This window comes from Oncorhynchus keta, chromosome 33 (genome assembly GCF_023373465.1).
Source record: "Oncorhynchus keta strain PuntledgeMale-10-30-2019 chromosome 33, Oket_V2, whole genome shotgun sequence".
In the NCBI taxonomy this organism is placed as follows: Eukaryota; Metazoa; Chordata; class Actinopteri; order Salmoniformes; family Salmonidae; genus Oncorhynchus; species Oncorhynchus keta.
The window spans coordinates 24,247,052-24,266,995 of record NC_068453.1 but is presented as its reverse complement, the minus strand read 5'-3'; the positions used below and the strand labels follow the sequence as shown (position 1 = coordinate 24,266,995).

Below are 19,944 nucleotides of genomic sequence, written 5' to 3'. Positions count from 1 at the left end.
ATGTGGAATAACAGTCTAAAAAGTATTTTAATCACAAGTCACATGGCCAGGAATCCAATTTGTATCTGACCTCAAACCACCTACAAAGACTGCTCAGACTGCAGGCAAAATAAGATTCAAATCAGAAATGCAAATAGGAGTTGGGTCACTTCAAACTGCCAATGTGAACACAGCTTAGAGACCTACTCAGAAAGTCACAGCTGTATTCACTGCCAAAGGTGCTTCTACTAAGTACTGACTCAGGGATGTGAATACTTGTTGCGTAGACCTCTAGGAACCAGGAAAGCAACACCCTGCTATATCTCATATAAATGCAAGTACAGATGACAAAGGCAGAGAATGAACCATTTACTGAGAATTTATTTATTCCTTCACACAGTAAATGTAGGGAAAAAGGGCTGAACGGAACCAAAGCAAAATAAGTAAATGTCAAACAAAGCCTCTCCTACCTTACCTGCCTACCCACTACTTACCTAACCTTTTAGCACCACCTGGTTCGCTAACCAAAATACAGGGGGTGGTCCACCCAGGTCTTACCTAGAGTGTATAAACTACAGGTTATGCATGCCCACAGGCCTCTTACCTAAGCACTCCCTAGGTGCCTTCCCCCCAGGAACAAATTAAACAGAATAACACAAACATAAGTAAACAATTTCAATAATCAAAACCACTGCATCCCAATGGCACACACACATACCTCAGAATCAGCAATTACACAAGACTTAACAAAAACCTGTCTCTGAGCAACAACAAACGTAGGACATAGCAAATCTCTCTTAACAACAACCAACACAGGAAACACTAATCATCTCTCTTCTGCGCAACAGAACACTGGCTTATATAGCTGGAGAAGGAGTCTGTAATGGGATATAGCTGTATCCTCTGACGAGAGGGCGGGGTCAGCCCCAATTAGCAATGGGGCCGACCAATTGGCTGCTTGGGGGAATTTCAGGAAGCCATCCTGAAACACACACATACAAATAAAACCACAACACAGAAAGTAGGGAATGTAACATTATGTAAATGAGATATTTCTGTATTTAATTTTCAATAAAAAATCTATTTGTCATTATTGGGTATTTTCCATAGATTATTGAGGGAAAAAAATCTATTTAATCAATTATGAATTTAGGCTGTAACACTATATTTGTAAAAATATATATTTATAAGTCAAGGGGTACGAATACTTTCTGAAGACACTGGGCCCTTTCCAAAGTTACTCCCGGACAGGGCCAACCACACCCACTTTACCAAAATACAACCCCCACACCAACATAGAGCGTTGGACTAGTAACCGAAAGGTTGCAAGTTCGAATCCCCGAGCTGACAAGGTACAAATCTGTCGTTCTGCCCCTGAACAGGCAGTTAACCCACTGTTCCAAGGCCGTCATTGAAAATAAGAATTTGTTCTTAACTGACTTACCTAGTCAAATAAAATAGGGATAACAACAGACCACTAACTTACTACCCTGAGACGACGCTGAGTATAGCCCACAAAGATCTCTCCCATCTGAGGGGCCTGAGTACAGGAAGGATGGGAGAGCTCAAGCAAGCCAGTGACTCAGCCACTGTAATAGGGTCAGAGGAAGAGAATCCCAGTGGAGAGAAGGGAGCCAGCCCAGCAAGGGTGGTTCGTCACTCCAGTGCCTTGCTGTTCACCTTCACACCCCTGGTGTGACCAAACCTAACTGTTGAATGTTCTGTGTTTGCATAGTTGTTTCATTATTTGGACAGAATATACTATGATTACAAATCATTGTTTGCCCAGATATCTGCTGATTACAATTATTCTGTTATTGTTTCAGGGTAATAAACTGACAATACAAGAGCAATGGTAAATTGCACGGAACAGGGTTTGAGAATGACGGATGAAAAAGAGGAACTCTGTTACCATAGTGTTCTTGTATTGTTAACTCTCTTGCACAAAGAATGTGGTATTACCATGAAACAATGCTGAAGGTGTTTCTGAGCAAATAGTGTTTGGAAAAATATAACTTGTTAGAAAACAATGTAATGTAAAATCAAATCGCATTTGTTACATGCGCCAAATACAACAGTTGTAGTAGACCTTACAGTGAAATGCTTACTTACAAGCCCTTAACCAACAATGCAGTTTAGAAAAATAAGTGTCAAGAAAGTATTTACTAAAATAAACTGAAGTAAAAAATGTAAACATGAAAAAAATACTAATAAAAAAAGAAAATAGAAAAATAACAAATAATGAAAGGGCAACAATAAAATAACAGAAATGAGCATATATACAGGGGGTCCCGGTACAGAGTCAATGAGCGGGGGCACCGGTTAGTTGAGGTCATTGAGGTCATATGTACATGTAGGTAGAGGTAAAGTGACTATGCATAGATAATAAACAGAGAGTAGCAGCAGCGTAAAAATGGGGCGGGTCAATGCAAATAGTCCAGGTAGCCATTTGAGTAGCTGTTCAGGAGTCTTATGGCTTGGGGGTAGAAGCTGTTAAGAAGCCTTTTGGACCTAGACTTGGTGCTCCGGCACTGCTTGCCGTGCAGTAGCAGAGAGAACAGTCTGTGACTAGGGTGGCTGGAGTCTTTGGCAGTTTTGAGTGCCTTCCTCTGACACGCCTGGTATAGAGATCCTGGATGGCAGGAAGCTTGGCCAAAGTGATGTACTGGGCCGTACGCACTACCCTCTGTAGTGCCTTATAATCGGAGGCCGATCAGTTGCCTTACCAGGCGGTGATGAATCCATTCAGGATGCTTTCGATGGTGCAGCTGTAGAACTTTTTGAGGATCTGAAGACCCATGTCAAATCTTTTCAGTGTCTTGAGAATAGGCATTGTCGTGCCCTCTTCACGTCTGTCTTGGTGTGTTTGGACCATGATAGTTCGTTGGTGATGTGGACACCAATGTAGACACCAAGCTCTTAACCTGCTCATGTAATGTAAATGCTACCCACATACATCATGTAATGTAAAATGCTGTCCACATACATAATGTAATGTAAAATGCATCCACATACATGATGTAAAATGCATCCACATACATAATGTAAAATGCTGTCCACATACATAATGTAATGTATGTGGATGGTTCCGACCTTGAATATGTGGACACCTATAAGTACCTAGGTGTCTGGCTAGACTGCAAACTCTCCTTCCAGACCCATATCAAACATCTCCAATCGAAAATCAAATCAAGAGTCGGCTTTCTATTCCGCAACAAAGCCTCCTTCACTCACGCTGCCAAGCTTACCCTAGTAAAACTGACTATCCTACCGATCCTCGACTTCAGCGATGTCATCTACAAAATCGCTTCCAACACTCTACTCAGCAAACTGGATGCAGTTTATCACAGTGCCATCCGTTTTGTCACTAAAGCACCGTATACTACCCACCACTGCGACTTGTATGCTCTAGTCGGCTGGCCCTCGCTACATATTCATCGCCAGACCCACTGGCTCCAGGTCATCTACAAGGCCATGCTAGGTGAAGCTCCGCCTTATCTCAGTTCACTGGTCACGATGGCAACACCCATCCGTAGCACGCGCTCCAGCAGGTGTATCTCACTGATCATCCCTAAAGCCAACACCTCATTCGGCCGCCTTTAGTTCCAGTACTCTGCTGCCTGTGACTGGAACAAATTGCAAAAATCGCTGAAGTTGGAGACTTTTATCTCCCTCACCAACTTCAAACATCAGCTATCTGAGCAGCTAACCGATCGCTGCAGCTGTACATAATCTATTGGTAAATAGCCCACCCATTTTCACCTACCTCATCCCCACAGTTTTTATTTATTTACTTTTCTGCTCTTTTGCACACCAATATCTCCACCTGTACATGATCATCTGATCATTTATCACTCCAGTGTTAATCTGCAATATTGTAATTATTCCCCTACCTCCTCATGCCTTTTGCACACATTGTATATAGACTCCCCTTTTTTTCTACTGTGTTATTGACTTGTTAATTGTTTACTCCATGTGTAACTCTGTGTTGTCTGTTCACACTGCTATGCTTTATCTTGGCCAGGTCGCAGTTGCAAATGAGAACTTGTTCTCAACTAGCCTACCTGGTTAAATAAGGGTGAAATAAAAAAATAAAAAATAAAACTGTAAAATGCTGTCCACATACATAATGTAATGTAAAATGCTGTTAACATACATAATGTAATGTAAAATGCTGTTAACATACATAATGTAATGTTAAATGTGTCCAAATACATCATGCAGTGTAAAATACTGTCTACATACATCATGTAATGTAAAATACTGTCTACATACATCATGTAGTGTAAAATACTGTCTACATACATCATGTAATGTAAAATACTGTCTACATACATCATGTAGTGTAAAATACTGTCTACATACATCATGTAATGTAAAATACTGTCTACATACATCATGTAATGTAAAATACTGTCTACATACATCATGTAGTGTAAAATACTGTCTACATACATCATGTAGTGTAAAATACTGTCTACATACATCATGTAATGTAAAATACTGTCTACATACATCATGTAGTGTAAAATACTGTCTACATACATCATGTAGTGTAAAATACTGTCTACATACATCATGTAATGTAAAATACTGTCTACATACATCATGTAGTGTAAAATGCTGACCATTAACATCATGATACTGTTCTCTATTGTTTAGAATTGGAATCGATGTGAGAAAAAAATAATTGCAATAAATAGGGTAAATACAATAAAACATTAACGTATTTAGTGAATTTGAAAATTAAGTTCACAAAATTAATGTTGACAGCCTCATAATTTCCACCTGGTTGATCAATTCAGAATATGCCCTCATTCACCAATGCCCATAAAGGAGATTGGGCCAGTGTAGTTTTTCTGCTCGTCAAACAGAGCAATCCTTTTGCATGTATATGTTTTTGCATTGTTTACCTACCAGCACAAAACAAAAGAAACCATACAACCTTATTGCACAGCACAGACGAGTGGCGCAGCAGTCTAAAACACTGCATCTCAGTGCAAGAGGCGTCACTACAGTTCCAGGTTTGAATCCAGGCTGTATCACACCCGGTAATGATTGGGAGTCCTATGATTCGTCCAGGTTTGGCAGGGGTAGGCTGCCATTATAAATAATAATTTGTTCTTAACTCTCTAGTCTAGTTAAATAAAGTGTCACGACCCTGGGTTTATAAGCGCTGGGTTTATAAGCGCTGAATTCGACTCTGCCGCACGAGCATGCTTTTGCAGCACAGTCGATAGCGCGCCGGACCTCGGGCTGGAAGGTCGAGGGTTCGAGACCTGCTCCCTGTTGTTTCATTACTTTTGTGTGGGAAGTGGTACAAAAGGTTAAATGTAAAAAATAAATCAACTGATTGTGTCCTTACAGTATGCTTGAAAAGTGGAGATGACAAGTAAAGTTGTGAAAGGAATTTTCCACACTGCTATTGCTCCCTGTGATCCCGGGACGTCCCTAACCCCTCCCCTATTGAAGTTGTAATGTAAAATGCTTAGGGGTTCTCATGTATTGTTGAATGTTTTGTAAAAATGTATTTCATCTTTCACAAACGTCACATCCGTAAACAAAGAAGTCCCATGTGAAGAGCCTTCCATTCATCGAGAAGGAAAGAGAGGTACTTGTACTGTAAACAATGGATGTGTCATATATCGAAGTGGATATTTTCTTTCAGTAAGCTACAGCCGGGATAATACCATATATTGAGATGAATTAAACATGTATTCGATATATAATGATAGCTATCTATCCATAAATTGTTGTTTGTATATAGGGTTTAGGTTTGTATTAACGTTGCCCCCACCGCTACTGAACGGTTTAGCCCAAATCGAACCGCAAGCCAGCTGTGGTCTTGGACCTTTAAAAATACTAAAGTGGCGTCAGCTAATTAGACTCAACCTCCTTTACAAACGACTCTTTTGGTGTATAACCTAGTCTCCCACAGCGGAGACGTGAAAAAGGTAAAACATAGCTATATTTCGATGCATATTTTTGTTAGCATTTTTTGTTAGCATGTCAACATCAGAAGCCTCCTCCCTAAGTTTGTTTTACTCACTGCTTTAGCACACTCTGCTAACCCTGATGTCCTTGCCGTGTCTGAATCCTGGCTCAGGAAGGCCACCAAAAATTCAGAGATTTCCATACCCAACTATAACATCTTCCGTCAAGATAGAACTGCCAAAGGGGGCGGAGTCGCAGTCTACTGCAGAGATAGCCTGCAAAGTAATGTCATACTTTCCAGGTCCATACCCAAACAGTTTGAACTACTAATTTTGAAAATTACTCTCTCCAGAAACAAGTCTCTCACTGTTGCCGCCTGCTACCGACCCCGTCAGCTCCCAGCTGTGCCCTGGACACCATTTGTGAATTGATCGCCCCCATCTAGCTTCAGAGTTTGTTCTGTTAGGTGACCTAAACTGGGATATGCTTAACACCCCGCCAGTCCTACAATCTAAGCTAGATGCCCTCAATCTCACGCAAATCATCAAGGAACCCACCAGGTACAACCCTAACTCTGTAAACAAGGGCACCCTCATAGACGTCATCCTGACCAACTGGCCCTCCAAATATACCTCCGCTGTCTTCAACCAGGATCTCAGCGATCACTGCCTCATCGCCTGTATCCGCCACGGAGCCGCAGTCAAACGACCACCCCTCATCACTGTCAAACGCTCCCTAAAATACTTCTGTGAGCAGGCCTTTCTAATCGACCTGGCCCGTGTATCCTGGAAGGACATTGACCTCATCCCGTCAGTTGAGGATGCCTGGTCATTCTTTAAAAGTAACTTCCTCACCATTTTGGATAAGCATGCTCCGTTCAAAAATGCAGAACCAAGAACAGATACAGCCCTTGGTTCACTCCAGACCTGACTGCCCTCGACCAGCACAAAAACATCCTGTGGCGGACTGCAATAGCATCGAATAGCCCCGTGATATGCAACTGTTCAGGAAGTCAGGAACCAATACACGCAGTCAGTCAGGAAAGCTAAGGCCAGCTTCTTCAGGCAGAAGTTTGCATCCTGTAGCTCCAACTCCAAAAGTTCTGGGACACTGTGAAGTCCATGGAGAACAAGAGCACCTCCTCCCAGCTGCCCACTGCACTGAGGCTAGGAAACACGGTCTCCACCGATAAATCCATGATTATCGAAAACTTCAATAAGCACTTCTCAACGGCTGGCCATGCCTTCCGCCTGGCTACTCCAACCTCGGCCAACAGCTCCGCCCCCCGTAGTTCCTCACCCAAGCCTCTCCAGGTTCTCCTTTACCCAAATCCAGATAGCAGATGTTCTGAAAGAGCTGCAAAACCTGGACCCGTACAAATCAGCTGGGCTTGACAATCTGGACCCGCTATTTCTGAAACTATCTGCCGCCATTGTCGCAACCCCTATTACCAGCCTGTTCAACCTCTCTTTCATATCGTCTGAGATCCCCAAGGATTGGAAAGCTGCCGCAGTCATCCCCCTCTTCAAAGGGGAGACACCCTGGACCCAAACTGCTATAGACCTATATCCATCCTGCCCTGCCTATCTAAGGTCTTCGAAAGCCAAGTCAACAAACAGGTCACTGACCATCTCGAATCCCACCGTACCTTCTCCGCTGTGCAATCTGGTTTCCGAGCCGGTCACGGGTGCACCTCAGCCACACTCAAGGTACTAAATGATATCATAACCGCCATCGATAAAAGACAGTACTGTGCAGCCGTCTTCATCGACCTCGCCAAGGCTTTCGACTCTGTCAATCACCAAATTCTTATCGGCAGACTCAACAGCCTCGGTTTTTCGGATGACTGCCTTGCCTGGTTCACCAATTACTTTGCAGACAGAGTTCAGTGTGTCAAATCAGAGGGCATGCTGTCCGGTCCTCTGGCAGTCTCTATGGGGGTGCCACAGGGTTCTATTCGGTGTCCTGTGTGAATCTAAGTGTGCGTTCTCTAATTCTCTCCTTCTCTCTTTCTTTCTCTCTCTCGGAGGACCTGAGCCCTAGGACCATGTCCCAGGACTACCTGACATGAGGACTCCTTGCTGTCCCCAGTCCACCTGGCCATGCTCCTGCTCCAGTTTCAACTGACCTGAGCCCTAGGACCGTGCCCCAGGACTACCTGACATGAAGGCTCCTTGCTGTCCCCAGACCACCTGACTGTGCTGCTGCTCCAGTTTCAACTGTTCTGCCTTATTATTATTCGACCATGCTGGTCATTTATGAACATTTGAACATCTTGGTCATGTTCTGTTATAATCTCTACCCGGCACAGCCAGAAGAGGACTGGCCACCCCACATAGCCCGGTTCCTCTCTAGGTTTCTTCCTAGGTTTTGGCCTTTCTAGGGAGTTTTTCCTAGCCACCGTGCTTTTACACCTGCATTGTTTGCTGTTTGGGGTTTTAGGCTGGGTTTCTGTACAGCACTTTGAGATATCAGCTGATGTACGAAGGGCTATATAAATAAATTTGATTTGATTTGATTTGATTTGATTCAATTCTCGGGCCGACTCTTTTCTCTGTATATATCAATGATGTTGCTCTTGCTGCGGGCGATTCCCTGATCCACCTCTACGCAGACGACACCATTCTATATACTTTCGGCCCGTCATTGGACACTGTGCTATCAAACCTCCAAACGAGCTTCAATGCCATACAGCACCCCTTCCGTGGCCTCCAACTGCTCTTAAACGCGAGTAAAACCAAATGCATGCTTTTCAACCGATCGCTGCCTGCACCCGCATGCCCGACTAGCATCACCACCCTGGATGGTTCCAACCTTGAATATGTGGACATCTATAAGTACCTAGGTGTCTGGCTAGACTGCAAACTCTCCTTCCAGACTCATCAAACATCTCCAATCAAAAATCAAATCCAGAGTCGGCTTTCTATTCCGCAACAAAGCCTCCTTCACTCACGCTGCCAAGCTTACCCTAGTAAAACTGACTATCCTACCGATCCTCGACTTCGGCGATGTCATCTACAAAATGGCTTCCAACACTCTACTCAGCAAACTGGATGCAGTCTATCACAGTGCCATCCGTTTAGTCACTAAAGCACCTTATACCACCCACCACTGCGACTTGTATGCTCTAGTCGGCTGGCCCTCACTACATATTCGTCGCCAGACCCACTGGCTCCAGGTCATCTACAAGTCCATGCTAGGTAAAGCTCCGCCTTATCTCAGCTCACTGGTCACGATGGCAACACCCATCCGTAGCACGCGCTCCAGCAGGTGTATCTCACTGATCATCCCTAAAGCCAACACCTCATTTGGCCGCCTTTCGTTCCAGTACTCTGCTGCCTGTGACTGGAACGAATTGCAAAAACCGCTAAAGTTGGAGACTTTTATCTCCCTAACCAACTTCAAACATCAGCTATCCGAGCAGCTAACCGATCGCTGCAGCTGTACATAGTCTATAGGTAAATAGCTCACCCTTTTTCACCTACCTCATTCCCATACTGTTTTTATACTGTTTTTATTTATTTACTTTTCTGCTCTTTTGCACACCAATATCTCTACCTGTACATGCCCATCTGATCATTTATCACTCCAGTGTTAATCTGCAAAATTGTATTATTCGCCTACCTCCTCATGCCTTTTGCACACATTGTATATAGACTGCCCATTTTTTTCTACTGTGTTATTGACTTGCTAATTGTTTACTCCATGTGTAACTCTGTGTTGTCTGTTCACACTGCTATGCTTTATCTTGGCCAGGTCGCAGTTGCAAATGAGAACTTGTTCTCAACTAGCCTACCTGGTTAAATAAAGGTGAAATAAAAAAATAAAATAAAATAGCATTGGCACATGCTAGTTGGAAACTTAGCTAGATAGCGAAACCATTTGAGCATGATAACAGTCACCTATGCTATGATGTTGATAGTTACCAATGTATTGTTTGGGTCATGTTTATCCTTGTTGGTGTGATTGAGCTGGAAGTATGTAATCGTAATGTTACAAACTTGAACCCATTAGAAATGTGTGATTTAGCGTTAGCATTGTTGTTTACAAACATAACAATGTATATCTTCTAGCTGTTAAAAAGCCATTTAGCTCCTTGTCAGATTAATCTAATGTCGTTAGAATAACAACTATTGCTTGTAGCGACATTTTAATTGGAGTGGGTAGCTTCAATACAATTCTTCCTGTGTAACTTGATTCGAGGATCAACATGCTTTGCAATCAATTAAAACCCTTTCAGCGACATAGTTATTGTCTTGCGTTTCTTTTGGCACAGGCAGATAGATCTCTTCTCAGTCTTGTCCAGCGCTCTTGTTTTGGTGCTGCAGAATCACGTGTACTTATCATTGACGCGTGTGTGGATATATTGTTTTGTGCTTGTACAGTGTACTGCAGTTTAACTGAAAATGCCCTTTGGTGTAACCAGCCTTGTAGTGCTGAGCGACGGATAGCCTATACGAATCCGAGAGTGAAAGTCAGACTTTTGAATATGCTCAATCTGAATGTACAGTACCAGTCAAAAGTTTGGACACATCTAGTCATTCAATAGTTTTTCTTCATTTTTAATAGTGAAGACAAACTATGAAATAATACATGGAATCAAGGAGTAACCAAGTGTTTAACAAATCAAAACATGTTATATTTTAGATTCTTCAAAATAGCCACCCTTTGCTTTGATGACAGCTTTGCACACTCTTGGCAATGAAGGGGTCTGAATACTTTCTGGATGCACTGTATCAAAAAAACTTCAGACATTCCCTTTCTCTTGTGACCTTTGAGATATGAGTTATGACCTTGCCATGTCTGACAGGAGAATGACGATGAAGGTCATGACTGAGACTACACACAGGCATAGACTCTAAAGTCACAGCCTTCCTCCATAAGAAGGAAGCACCACCTAGCTCTCTGGACTGGAGTTGTTGGTGTTTTCTCTGCCAGATAGCCCAACAGGGCAACACGTCTGATACTGTGTCTTCTGTATATGGCACGTTGGCCTAGTAGTTCGACATAGTGAATTGTATTGGAATGTTTTAAGGTCCATTTTAAAACTATTGGCCTATATTCAAGTGCTTTGCCTCAACACTTATTGTTCTAAAAAGTGTAGGCCAAGTTATTTACTTGATCTCAATGATGGGATGGCTGGAAGTGTGCCTTTTTTATGTTGCTTGGACTGATGTGCGGTACACGAGAATGATTACACCGTCCATCTAAGCAGTGAAGTGTAACTGGATCTGTGGACGGTTGGCTGAGAATCCGGCTGTTATCATGTTACCCTGGAGACGCATACAATCCCATTCATAACACCGTCCCTTTGTTTTGTAATTGTGGAAGTAGGCTGTACTGGCTGAACTATGGTGATTATATCCCTCTATTAAAACATTTTAGATTTTTCTTTTTCTCATTTTGTCTGTCATAGTTGAAGTGCACCTATGATGAAAATTACAGGCCTCATCTTTTTAAGTGGGAGAACTTGCACAATTGGTGGCTGATTAAATACTTTTTTGCTCCACTGTACGTACACATATACATACATACATACATACATACATACATACATACATACATACATACATACATACATACATACATACATACATACATACATACATACATACAGTTGAAGTCGGATGTTTACATACATACACTTAGGTTGGAGTCATTAAAACTCATTTTTCAACCACTCCACAAATTTCAACCACTCAACGAGTCCTATATCAACATAACCTGAAAGGCCGGTCAGCAAGGAAGAAGCCACTGCTCCAAAACTGCCATAAAATAGCCGGACTACGGTTTGCAACTGCACATGGGGACAAAGATTGTACTTTTTGGAGAAATGTCCTCTGGTCTGATGAATCAAAAATAGAACTGTTTGGCCATAATGACCATCGTTATGTTTGGAGGAAAAAGAGAGAGGCTTGCAAGCCTAAGAACACCATCTCAACGGTGAAGCACGGGGGTGGCAGCATCATGTTGTGGGGGTTCTTTGCTGCAGGAGGGACTAGTGAACTTTACAAAATAGATGGCATCATGAGGCTGGAAAATGATGTGGATATATTGAAGCAACATCTCAAGACATCAGTCAGGAAGTATAATCTTGTTCGTAAATGGGTCTTCCAAATGGACAATGACCCCAAGCATACTTCCAAAGTTGTGGAAAAATGGCTTAAGGGCAACAAAGTCAAGGTATTGGAGTGGCCACCACAAAGTCATGACCTCAATCCTTTAGAAAGTTTGTAGGCAGAACTGAGTGCGAGCAAGGAGGCCTACAAACCTGACTCAGTTACACCAGCTCTGTCAGGAGGAATGGGACAAAATTCACCCAACTTATTTTGGAAAGCTTGTGGAAGGCTACCTGAAATGTTTGACCAAAGTTAAACAATTTAAAGGAAATACTACCAAATACTAATTGATTGTATGTAAACTTCTGACCCACTGGGAATGTGATGAAAGAAATCAAATCTGAAACAAATCATTATCTATACTATTATTCTGACATTTCACATTATTAAAATAAGGTGGTGATCCTAACTGACCAGGAGTTGTGAAAAACGAAGTTTAAATGTATTTGGCTAAGGTGTATGTAAACTTCCAACTTCAACTGTACATACATGCATGACTGCTGTGCCTGTCTGCAGCGCTATCCCACCATGCCTGGGAGTGACGAGCGGCCCACCTCCATGTCCACCACTGGCAGCGAGGACGCCAGCAGCGACGCAGAGTCGTCATCGGACCGCTGCAACAGCATCACGTCTGCCAGCGACTTTGACTGCTCCCGCAGCAAGCACAGCTCGCCCTCCTGTGAGTAGATCTCCTTCCTCCCTGTCTAGTAGGACTGCTTCTTAGGCTTGTCAAAATGTCATCCTAAAAATTGCATTTCCATTTCCTACCCATTTCCAGAAAGTTTGCACTTGCACACTTCCCATCATTGATTTAAAAGCATTGGATTGATGTTGTCATCACTTTTTGAGTAGTATAGAGAATCGGAATGCAACACTGTGTGCCCTCTCCCCACTTTGGTTGAGCTTTCAAATGCCAAAATGGTCATTCTCAACACTTTTTGTTCTTATTTAAGAAATGTTATGCCCCCTATTTACAGCCAGCCCGCCCAAAACTATAACACTGGATGATGTCATGTCTGCTGCCCGGGACCTGTCCAACCTGACCCTGGCCCACGAGATCATTGTCAACCGTGACTTCCATGTGGAGCAGCCCCACCTACCTCAGAACAGGTACCTACCTACTTCAAAATGGACGCCCAGTGAACATGGCCATCACTTGGGCTACTCAAATGCCAATTGACAACTGATGATATTCAATTCTCCTTTTCAGTTTGGAGAAGCAAGTCAAAGATATAGTTCACAAGGCGTTCTGGGATAGCCTGGAGTCTGAGCTGAATGATGACCCACCAGAGTATGAGCACACCATCAAACTGCTGGAGGAGATCAGAGAGGTGAGCTTTGGCCCCTTTCCCCTCTATCAATCTTGATGAATCAATGGTTGGAAAGCTTATCTTATCAGGAAGATGACCCTGTTGGAAGACTTTGAAAACATATAATTTCTAACTCCCTGAGCAGTAATCACTGATCTGACACAAGTGGATAAGCAACAGTTATGTAGTGGAATCCATTCTTTCACCTGTCCAATTGTGTGTGTATTGTGAATGTATGTATTTAAATTGGGCTAATAGCTTTTAAGATTGATATCTTCTTGCTATATATTGTTTCTTTCCTTTATTTTTTAAACCCATTTACTATGAACAGATCCTGTTGTCGTTCCTGAGCCCGGGAGCCAATCGGTTACGGACTCAGATCCTGGAGGTGCTGGACATGGATCTGATTCGCCAGCAGGCGGACAAGGAAGCGGTGGACATACACGGCCTGGCCTCTTACATCATCACCATCATGGGCAAGCTGTGTGCCCCCGTCCGTGATGATGAGGTCAAGAAGCTCCGTGAGAGCCCCGACAATGTTGCGTCAATGTACAAGTACGTTTGGGCAAAGTTTTGTTTCCAACCCTTGTGAATATTTATTTGGATATTTGTAGCCATCCCCATACATGGCTGGCACCCATTTGATTCTGTTTCCTCTCTAAAGCTACCGTGCATTCGGAAAGTATTCAGACCCCATGTCTTTTTCCACATTGTGTTACGTTACAGCCTTATTCTAAAATGGATTGCAAAAAATGTAATCAATCGACACACAATACCACAATGACAAAGTGAAAAGCGTTTTTTAGACATTTTTGCAAAATTTGAAAATAAATATATAGAAAATACCTTATAAGTATTCAGACCCTTTGCTATGCGAATCGAAATTGAGCCCAGATGTATTCTGTTTCCATTGCTCATCCTTGGTTAAATTCAATTGACCCTTTTAGATCTCCGAAGCTAGAAGTACAGATGTTGAGGCATGGGTTTGATGCCGGCAAGTCACTAGGTATTACTTCTGGAAGCATCTGTTTTGAGAGCATTATTACATTGAGCAGGGAGATCTGATGAAGATGGACATGGTGAACTTTACCATCCAGAGCCTGCGGCCCGATCTGCAGAGGCAGTCAGTGGAGTATGAGAGGGCCAAGTTCCAGAGCATTGTGGAGAAGACTCCCAGTGAGTCTGCATTGTTATTAACCTTTAATTATTATGAGGAACATTTTATTGGCATTGGACTGGCGTTTGGATCATTTCCCTGTTTCTTTACAAATACATTTGACCGTTGACTGCCTAAAGGTCAGCATAGTATTCATTCATTGTTTGAACAGGGTATGCTCCTGGAACAGTGCGTGCTGTGTAAGGTTCAGGTCCAGCTGGTGTTCTTCCAAAGTAAATGATGAGCCTGTACTGCTTTATGGTGTTGTGGGATTTACAGCATGAGAAGCGTGGGTTTGATTTCTCTACGTCATTAAATGAAAGATGTCGATCTCTATTAAATGCCATACAAATGACTGTCCTAACTTCCTCAGGTGCATTGGACCATCTCGGGGCTGCTAAAGGCCGTGGCCTCCGTACTGCTCATTGTCTACAGCGCCATCGGAGGGCCCATCTCGGGGCTGCCCGCACTGGCCGAGCGCCTCAAGAGGATGACTAGCGTGCTCCTGGAGGGCATGCACAGCCCGTAGGTTCTACATAACACACACACTCGTATATCAATTTCAATGTGAAAATTGAGACTGACAACTTCCTCCACTCTGCAGGGACTTTAACCTGTCAGAGGCTCTGGGGAACGTCAGTGGTCAGATCTGCTGTGAGCTCAACAAGTCCCTGACTGAGAGGAACTACCCAGCCTTGCCCCCAGAACTCCAGGTCACACTCAAGGGCCAGATCACCAGCATCACCCAGGAAAACAACCCTATCCGCAGTCTTGTGGGTAAGCAAAACAACACCTGAGGGCCTGACATGGCTCATTAACTATTTCATTGTATATATGTAATGCAATGTTCTCAGCCAAGCTACATTGCATTCGGAAAGTATTCAGACCCCTTGACATTTTCTACATTTTGTTACGTTACAGCCTTATTCTAAAATGGATTAAATTGTTGTTTTTTTGCTCATCAATCTACACACTATACCCCATAATGACAAGACAATTTTGTATTACTTTTTTATGTAAATTTATAACAAAAGAAAAAAAGGGACAGTGGGGCAAAAAAGTATTTAGTCAGCTGCCAATTGTGCAAGTTCTCCCACTTAAAAAGATGAGAGAGGCCTGTAATTTTCAAGTGGGAGAACTTGCACAATTGGTGGCTGACTAAATACTTTTTTGCCCCACTGTATATACCCTTTGTTGGCAATGATAGAGGTCAAACGTTTTCTGTAAGTCTTCACAAGGTTTTCACATACTGTTGCTGGTATTTTCGCCCATTCCTCCATGCAGATCTCCTTTAGAGCAGTGATGTTTTGGGGCTGTTGCTGGGCAACACGGACTTTCAACTCCCTCCAAAGATTTTCTATGGGGTTGAGATCTGGAGACTGGCTAGGCCACTCCAGGAACTTGAAATGCTTCTTACAAAGCCACTACTTTGTTGACCGGGCGGTGTGTTTGGGATCATTGTCATGCTGAAAGACCCAGCCACGTTACAAATTATGTCAAATTAGTTGAATTGACCACAGGTGGACTCCAATCAAGTCATACAAACATCTCAAGGATGATTGATTGAACCAGGATGCACCTGTGCTCAATTTCAAGTTTCATAGCAACGGGTCTGAATACTATTTTTTTTTTAAATTTCTAAACCTGTTTTTTTTTATAAGTCATTATGGGGTATGTGTGTAGATCAATTAGGATTTTTTTTAATGTTATCAATTTTAGAATGAGGCTGTAATGTAACAAAATGTGGAAGAAGGGGTCTGAATACTTTCTGAATGGACTGTGTAATTGTACACTGCGTGAAATTTTCCTCCAGTTTATTGAATTGCTTGAATAGCTCACAATTGTCTCGTGCCTGTTTTTCTGATCACTCTGTTTGTTCTGTGCCTCTTCTCTGTTCCTCTCCAGAGGGAGGGTCCAGCAGTACTTCCGGGTGCTCCTCGCCACGCCCAACTCTCACGTGAATCCGCCCCCGACGCCCGGAGGCCTGGCCCTGATCCAACCAGAGCTCACCTCCTTGGCGGTCACCTTCGTCAGCCTGGTCAACTTCAACAAGCAGGTCTACAGCCCCTTCAACATGATGATCCTCAAGACCCTGCTCTTCAGTAACGCGGCGCCTCCACCGGCAGCCACCGCACCTCAGGACCCCAGTATACAGAACCCTGTGAACTCCAACTAGGACCGCCACCTACCTACCGAGCCAGGAGCAATACAAAGCTGGAGCTGACAACACCTTATTTGAAAAGGGGAGAAGAAAGGAATGACTTAGCAGCTACCTAAATCCACCCCCCCAGTGGTCGTTCTGATTCCTTGAGGATGCAATCGCCCCCCCATCCCTAACCGTCCTTCCCTTAGGCTTTAGATGAAGTAGTATCACATCTACCTTTTGTCTAGAACGTCGGGGTACGTGCATTAGAGGTGCGTCAGGAAAATGACAACAAGCAATTGTGGTGCACGTCCAAGCTTTGACTAATCCACCTCCCACTGTCGTTTATTGCGACATCCGCTTTGTGACACCTGACCTGTTCGTGAGATTTTGTGTAGATTCATACCTAAAAATGGACCCTAGTGTTTTGTGTGAGGAATCTTTCCCAATGTCCTTTTGAATTAGATCCGGGTACGTTGTGAATCTGCGCTGGCATGGAAGGGAGTGCTCGACATCCATTCTTCTGTTGTTATTTTGGAGGGTATCATCGGATAAGGGTAGAATGTTCATGAAGTGCTACTGTTACAAAGAACATTTATACACGTTTCATCGACTTTATGACAAAAGGGAAAGGCCTATATATTTAGAATCATGTCGACCATTTTTATAACATCACATTTCGTATGCTTTATGCTGTGCAGAGCGTAGGTTAAATAAGGTTGATCTATAACTGTTTGTTACACGTTGACAAATCCAGAAGACAAAATGCTATATTATTCATGCCATTAGCTTATTCATTGACGTGCCACCATTTGAATAGAAATATAAAAAGTTGTTTTTTAACTTATGTCGGCTTGTGATAACTCGCCATTAAACTGGTTAGGGCTCGGGAAATGTCATCTTGAATGAAAACAAGAGACTTGTTTTAATTGTTGCTTTCCAACATGTCGAAGACATGTTTAAATCACTTGAGCTAAATTAGGAGACTTAATTAATATATATAACTTTGTTGGGGCGGGGGGCCCTGATTAATTGATATGATTATGGAATCACTAAATCTGATGGATTCTGATCTTTGACCTTTTGGAGATGTTTTATTTTGTGTTAACATTCGTTGGAAAATGTTTTGTATGTTAGACCTTGCATAGTATTCAGTCATTTTGTTGGGTTGTTTGAATGTGTTGACTTAATGTAGATTTTTGTTTTGTTATTTTGTGTCAGTGGATTTATAAAGTTGGTTGCTTTATATCTTCAAGGTACCAGTATTAGTTGTCCTTCTATACCTATATTTCCCTAAAAGCTATCCAACAGCTGTATGTTTCTGGACATTTTATGTAATATCTATCTTTTGGTTTAGAACTCAAGTCATGAGAGGTGCTGAAGGTGTTTTGAAATGTATAAAACTTCCCACAATGGAAATTTTTGACGCAGAATAAACATTGTATGTTGTTAGCTTTTAAAATTCACTTGAATAAATACATTTTTATCTTCTCATGTAACGCAGCTATAATACAATAAACTCTCATGCAGTACCTTATTATTTGTTTAGCAGTGACCTGTGTGCGCGTGTGTGTGTGTGTGCTTATTGAAAATAGTTGTCTACATACAGACACAACAATCAAAAGAGAGTAATACCTGTAATACCTGTAAAGGGCATAGATTGTAAAGATTACAATCGGACAAGTAATGTAACTAGAAGGAACATTCGTTGCTGTTATATTACAGAACTCCAGTGACCTGACAAATCAGCTGCCTGTCTGGTTTTGAAGCCACCTCTCCTCCATCTTGCACCCCCGTTTAATGCATACTTTTTAAAATTATATGTGAGCTAAATATATAAAACATTTCTTTAAAGTGTCTTTTTTGTTTTAAAGTTGTAATGTTTACTGTCCCCACTACAACAACAAAAAATGATGTAGAATTCCATTCATTCCTATCCTATGGAGGACTGCTCCTTCTGGGGAGTGCCAATGTGACTGACCTGTGGCTTCAAAGTCACTGTGGCCAATTCACATAATGCCGTCCAGGGTTTGTATACATCACTGGTGAGAACTTGCGTTTCCAAGCAACGCGTCCCTCATGCTATGAGGAAATAATGGTAGCTAAACGTACAGCAAGTTATGTTTCTTATCTATTAATATGAATGAACAATTATTTAGGTATTCTCCAAATGATGACAAAATCAAGTAGTATTTTTGTTTAATTTTATATCGTTTTTAGAGCTCACTTGTCAAAGTTCCAACTTCCATTGCTTGCTGGCTAGCTAATGTTAGCTAGCTAGTTAGTACAGAGCGTTGCTGTAAAGATTGCGCAATACCGTTCAAGGGGGGAGCTACCCACTGGGTAAAAACTGGTTGAATAAACGTTTCCACGTCTTTTTATTGAATTTTTATGTGATGCCGTTGAATTAGCTAGATATTTGGTTCACAAAGTTACCATGAATGAAAAATGACAGCCTGTGAATTGTTACGAGTTGCGTAAATTCGAATCTGGTATCAGGATAAATATGACAATGAGTCACCAATTGTATACTATGTATTTTTTATTAGCTAAGCAATGAATGGCAAATGCAACTTTCGTATATACGGGCTCACTGTAATACCACACATGGCAGAACAGGGAACTGACAGGATGTACGTAAACAGTTATTCTTATACTGTGATAGACATAGTTCCAACCCGTCTGTTGGCCTATCACAGTAGAGGCTGAGCGTGGTTTAGACTTGCTCAGCCTATCACAGGCGCTCAGGCTGTTCCCCCCTCTTGGCGCTTCTTGGAGTCCTCCAACAAACACAAGAACAAAGCATCTGCTGGGCTATTATCTACAGTTTTGCAACATGCAGGTCACACCATGTTACTCAGTTGTTGTCACACACACAAACAGGCAAGTAGATGTACTTGTTTAATCTCATGATGATGCTCAAGTGCACAAATGCAGATACCTCACACAGCCAACATCAGATAATATTTAATCATATATATGGTAATGGCTATAATGTAAAACACAGAATCCCACAGAATGTGAATCATAACAGGCAGCGGGTACAGAAATGCATGTCTTTGTATGCACTGTGTCATGTAGCTACAGTATGTGTATGACCCAAGAGAGGTCTGAACCTGGACCCAGGTGACCATGCATGCCCAAAAGTGCCATGTCATATCCTGATACTAGAGTTGCTCGTTCAAGCTCTGTAGACCAGTGTATACCAAGGCTTCTTTGCTGTCTATGTCAAACAGTGAGGGGATGAGCAGTGGCAAAATGGTGGTGGGGCACCTCTCCCGAGTGGCGGAGGCCAAACGACGG

General features: G+C 42.5%; 1 protein-coding gene across 1 annotated transcript; it reads left to right on the top strand.

Moving 5' to 3' along the window:
- Positions 1–8,821: 8,821 nt before the first annotated feature.
- LOC118379215 (T-complex protein 11-like protein 2) lies at positions 8,822–18,172 on the top strand. The gene is made up of 8 exons (XM_052491627.1): positions 8,822–12,711; positions 13,010–13,142; positions 13,243–13,363; positions 13,674–13,907; positions 14,398–14,518; positions 14,861–15,023; positions 15,103–15,275; positions 16,406–18,172. The coding sequence occupies exons 1-8, from the start codon at positions 12,522–12,524 to the stop codon at positions 16,672–16,674; spliced, it is 1,404 nt and encodes a 467-aa protein (XP_052347587.1). The 5' UTR covers positions 8,822–12,521; the 3' UTR covers positions 16,675–18,172.
- Positions 18,173–19,944: the final 1,772 nt, after the last annotated feature.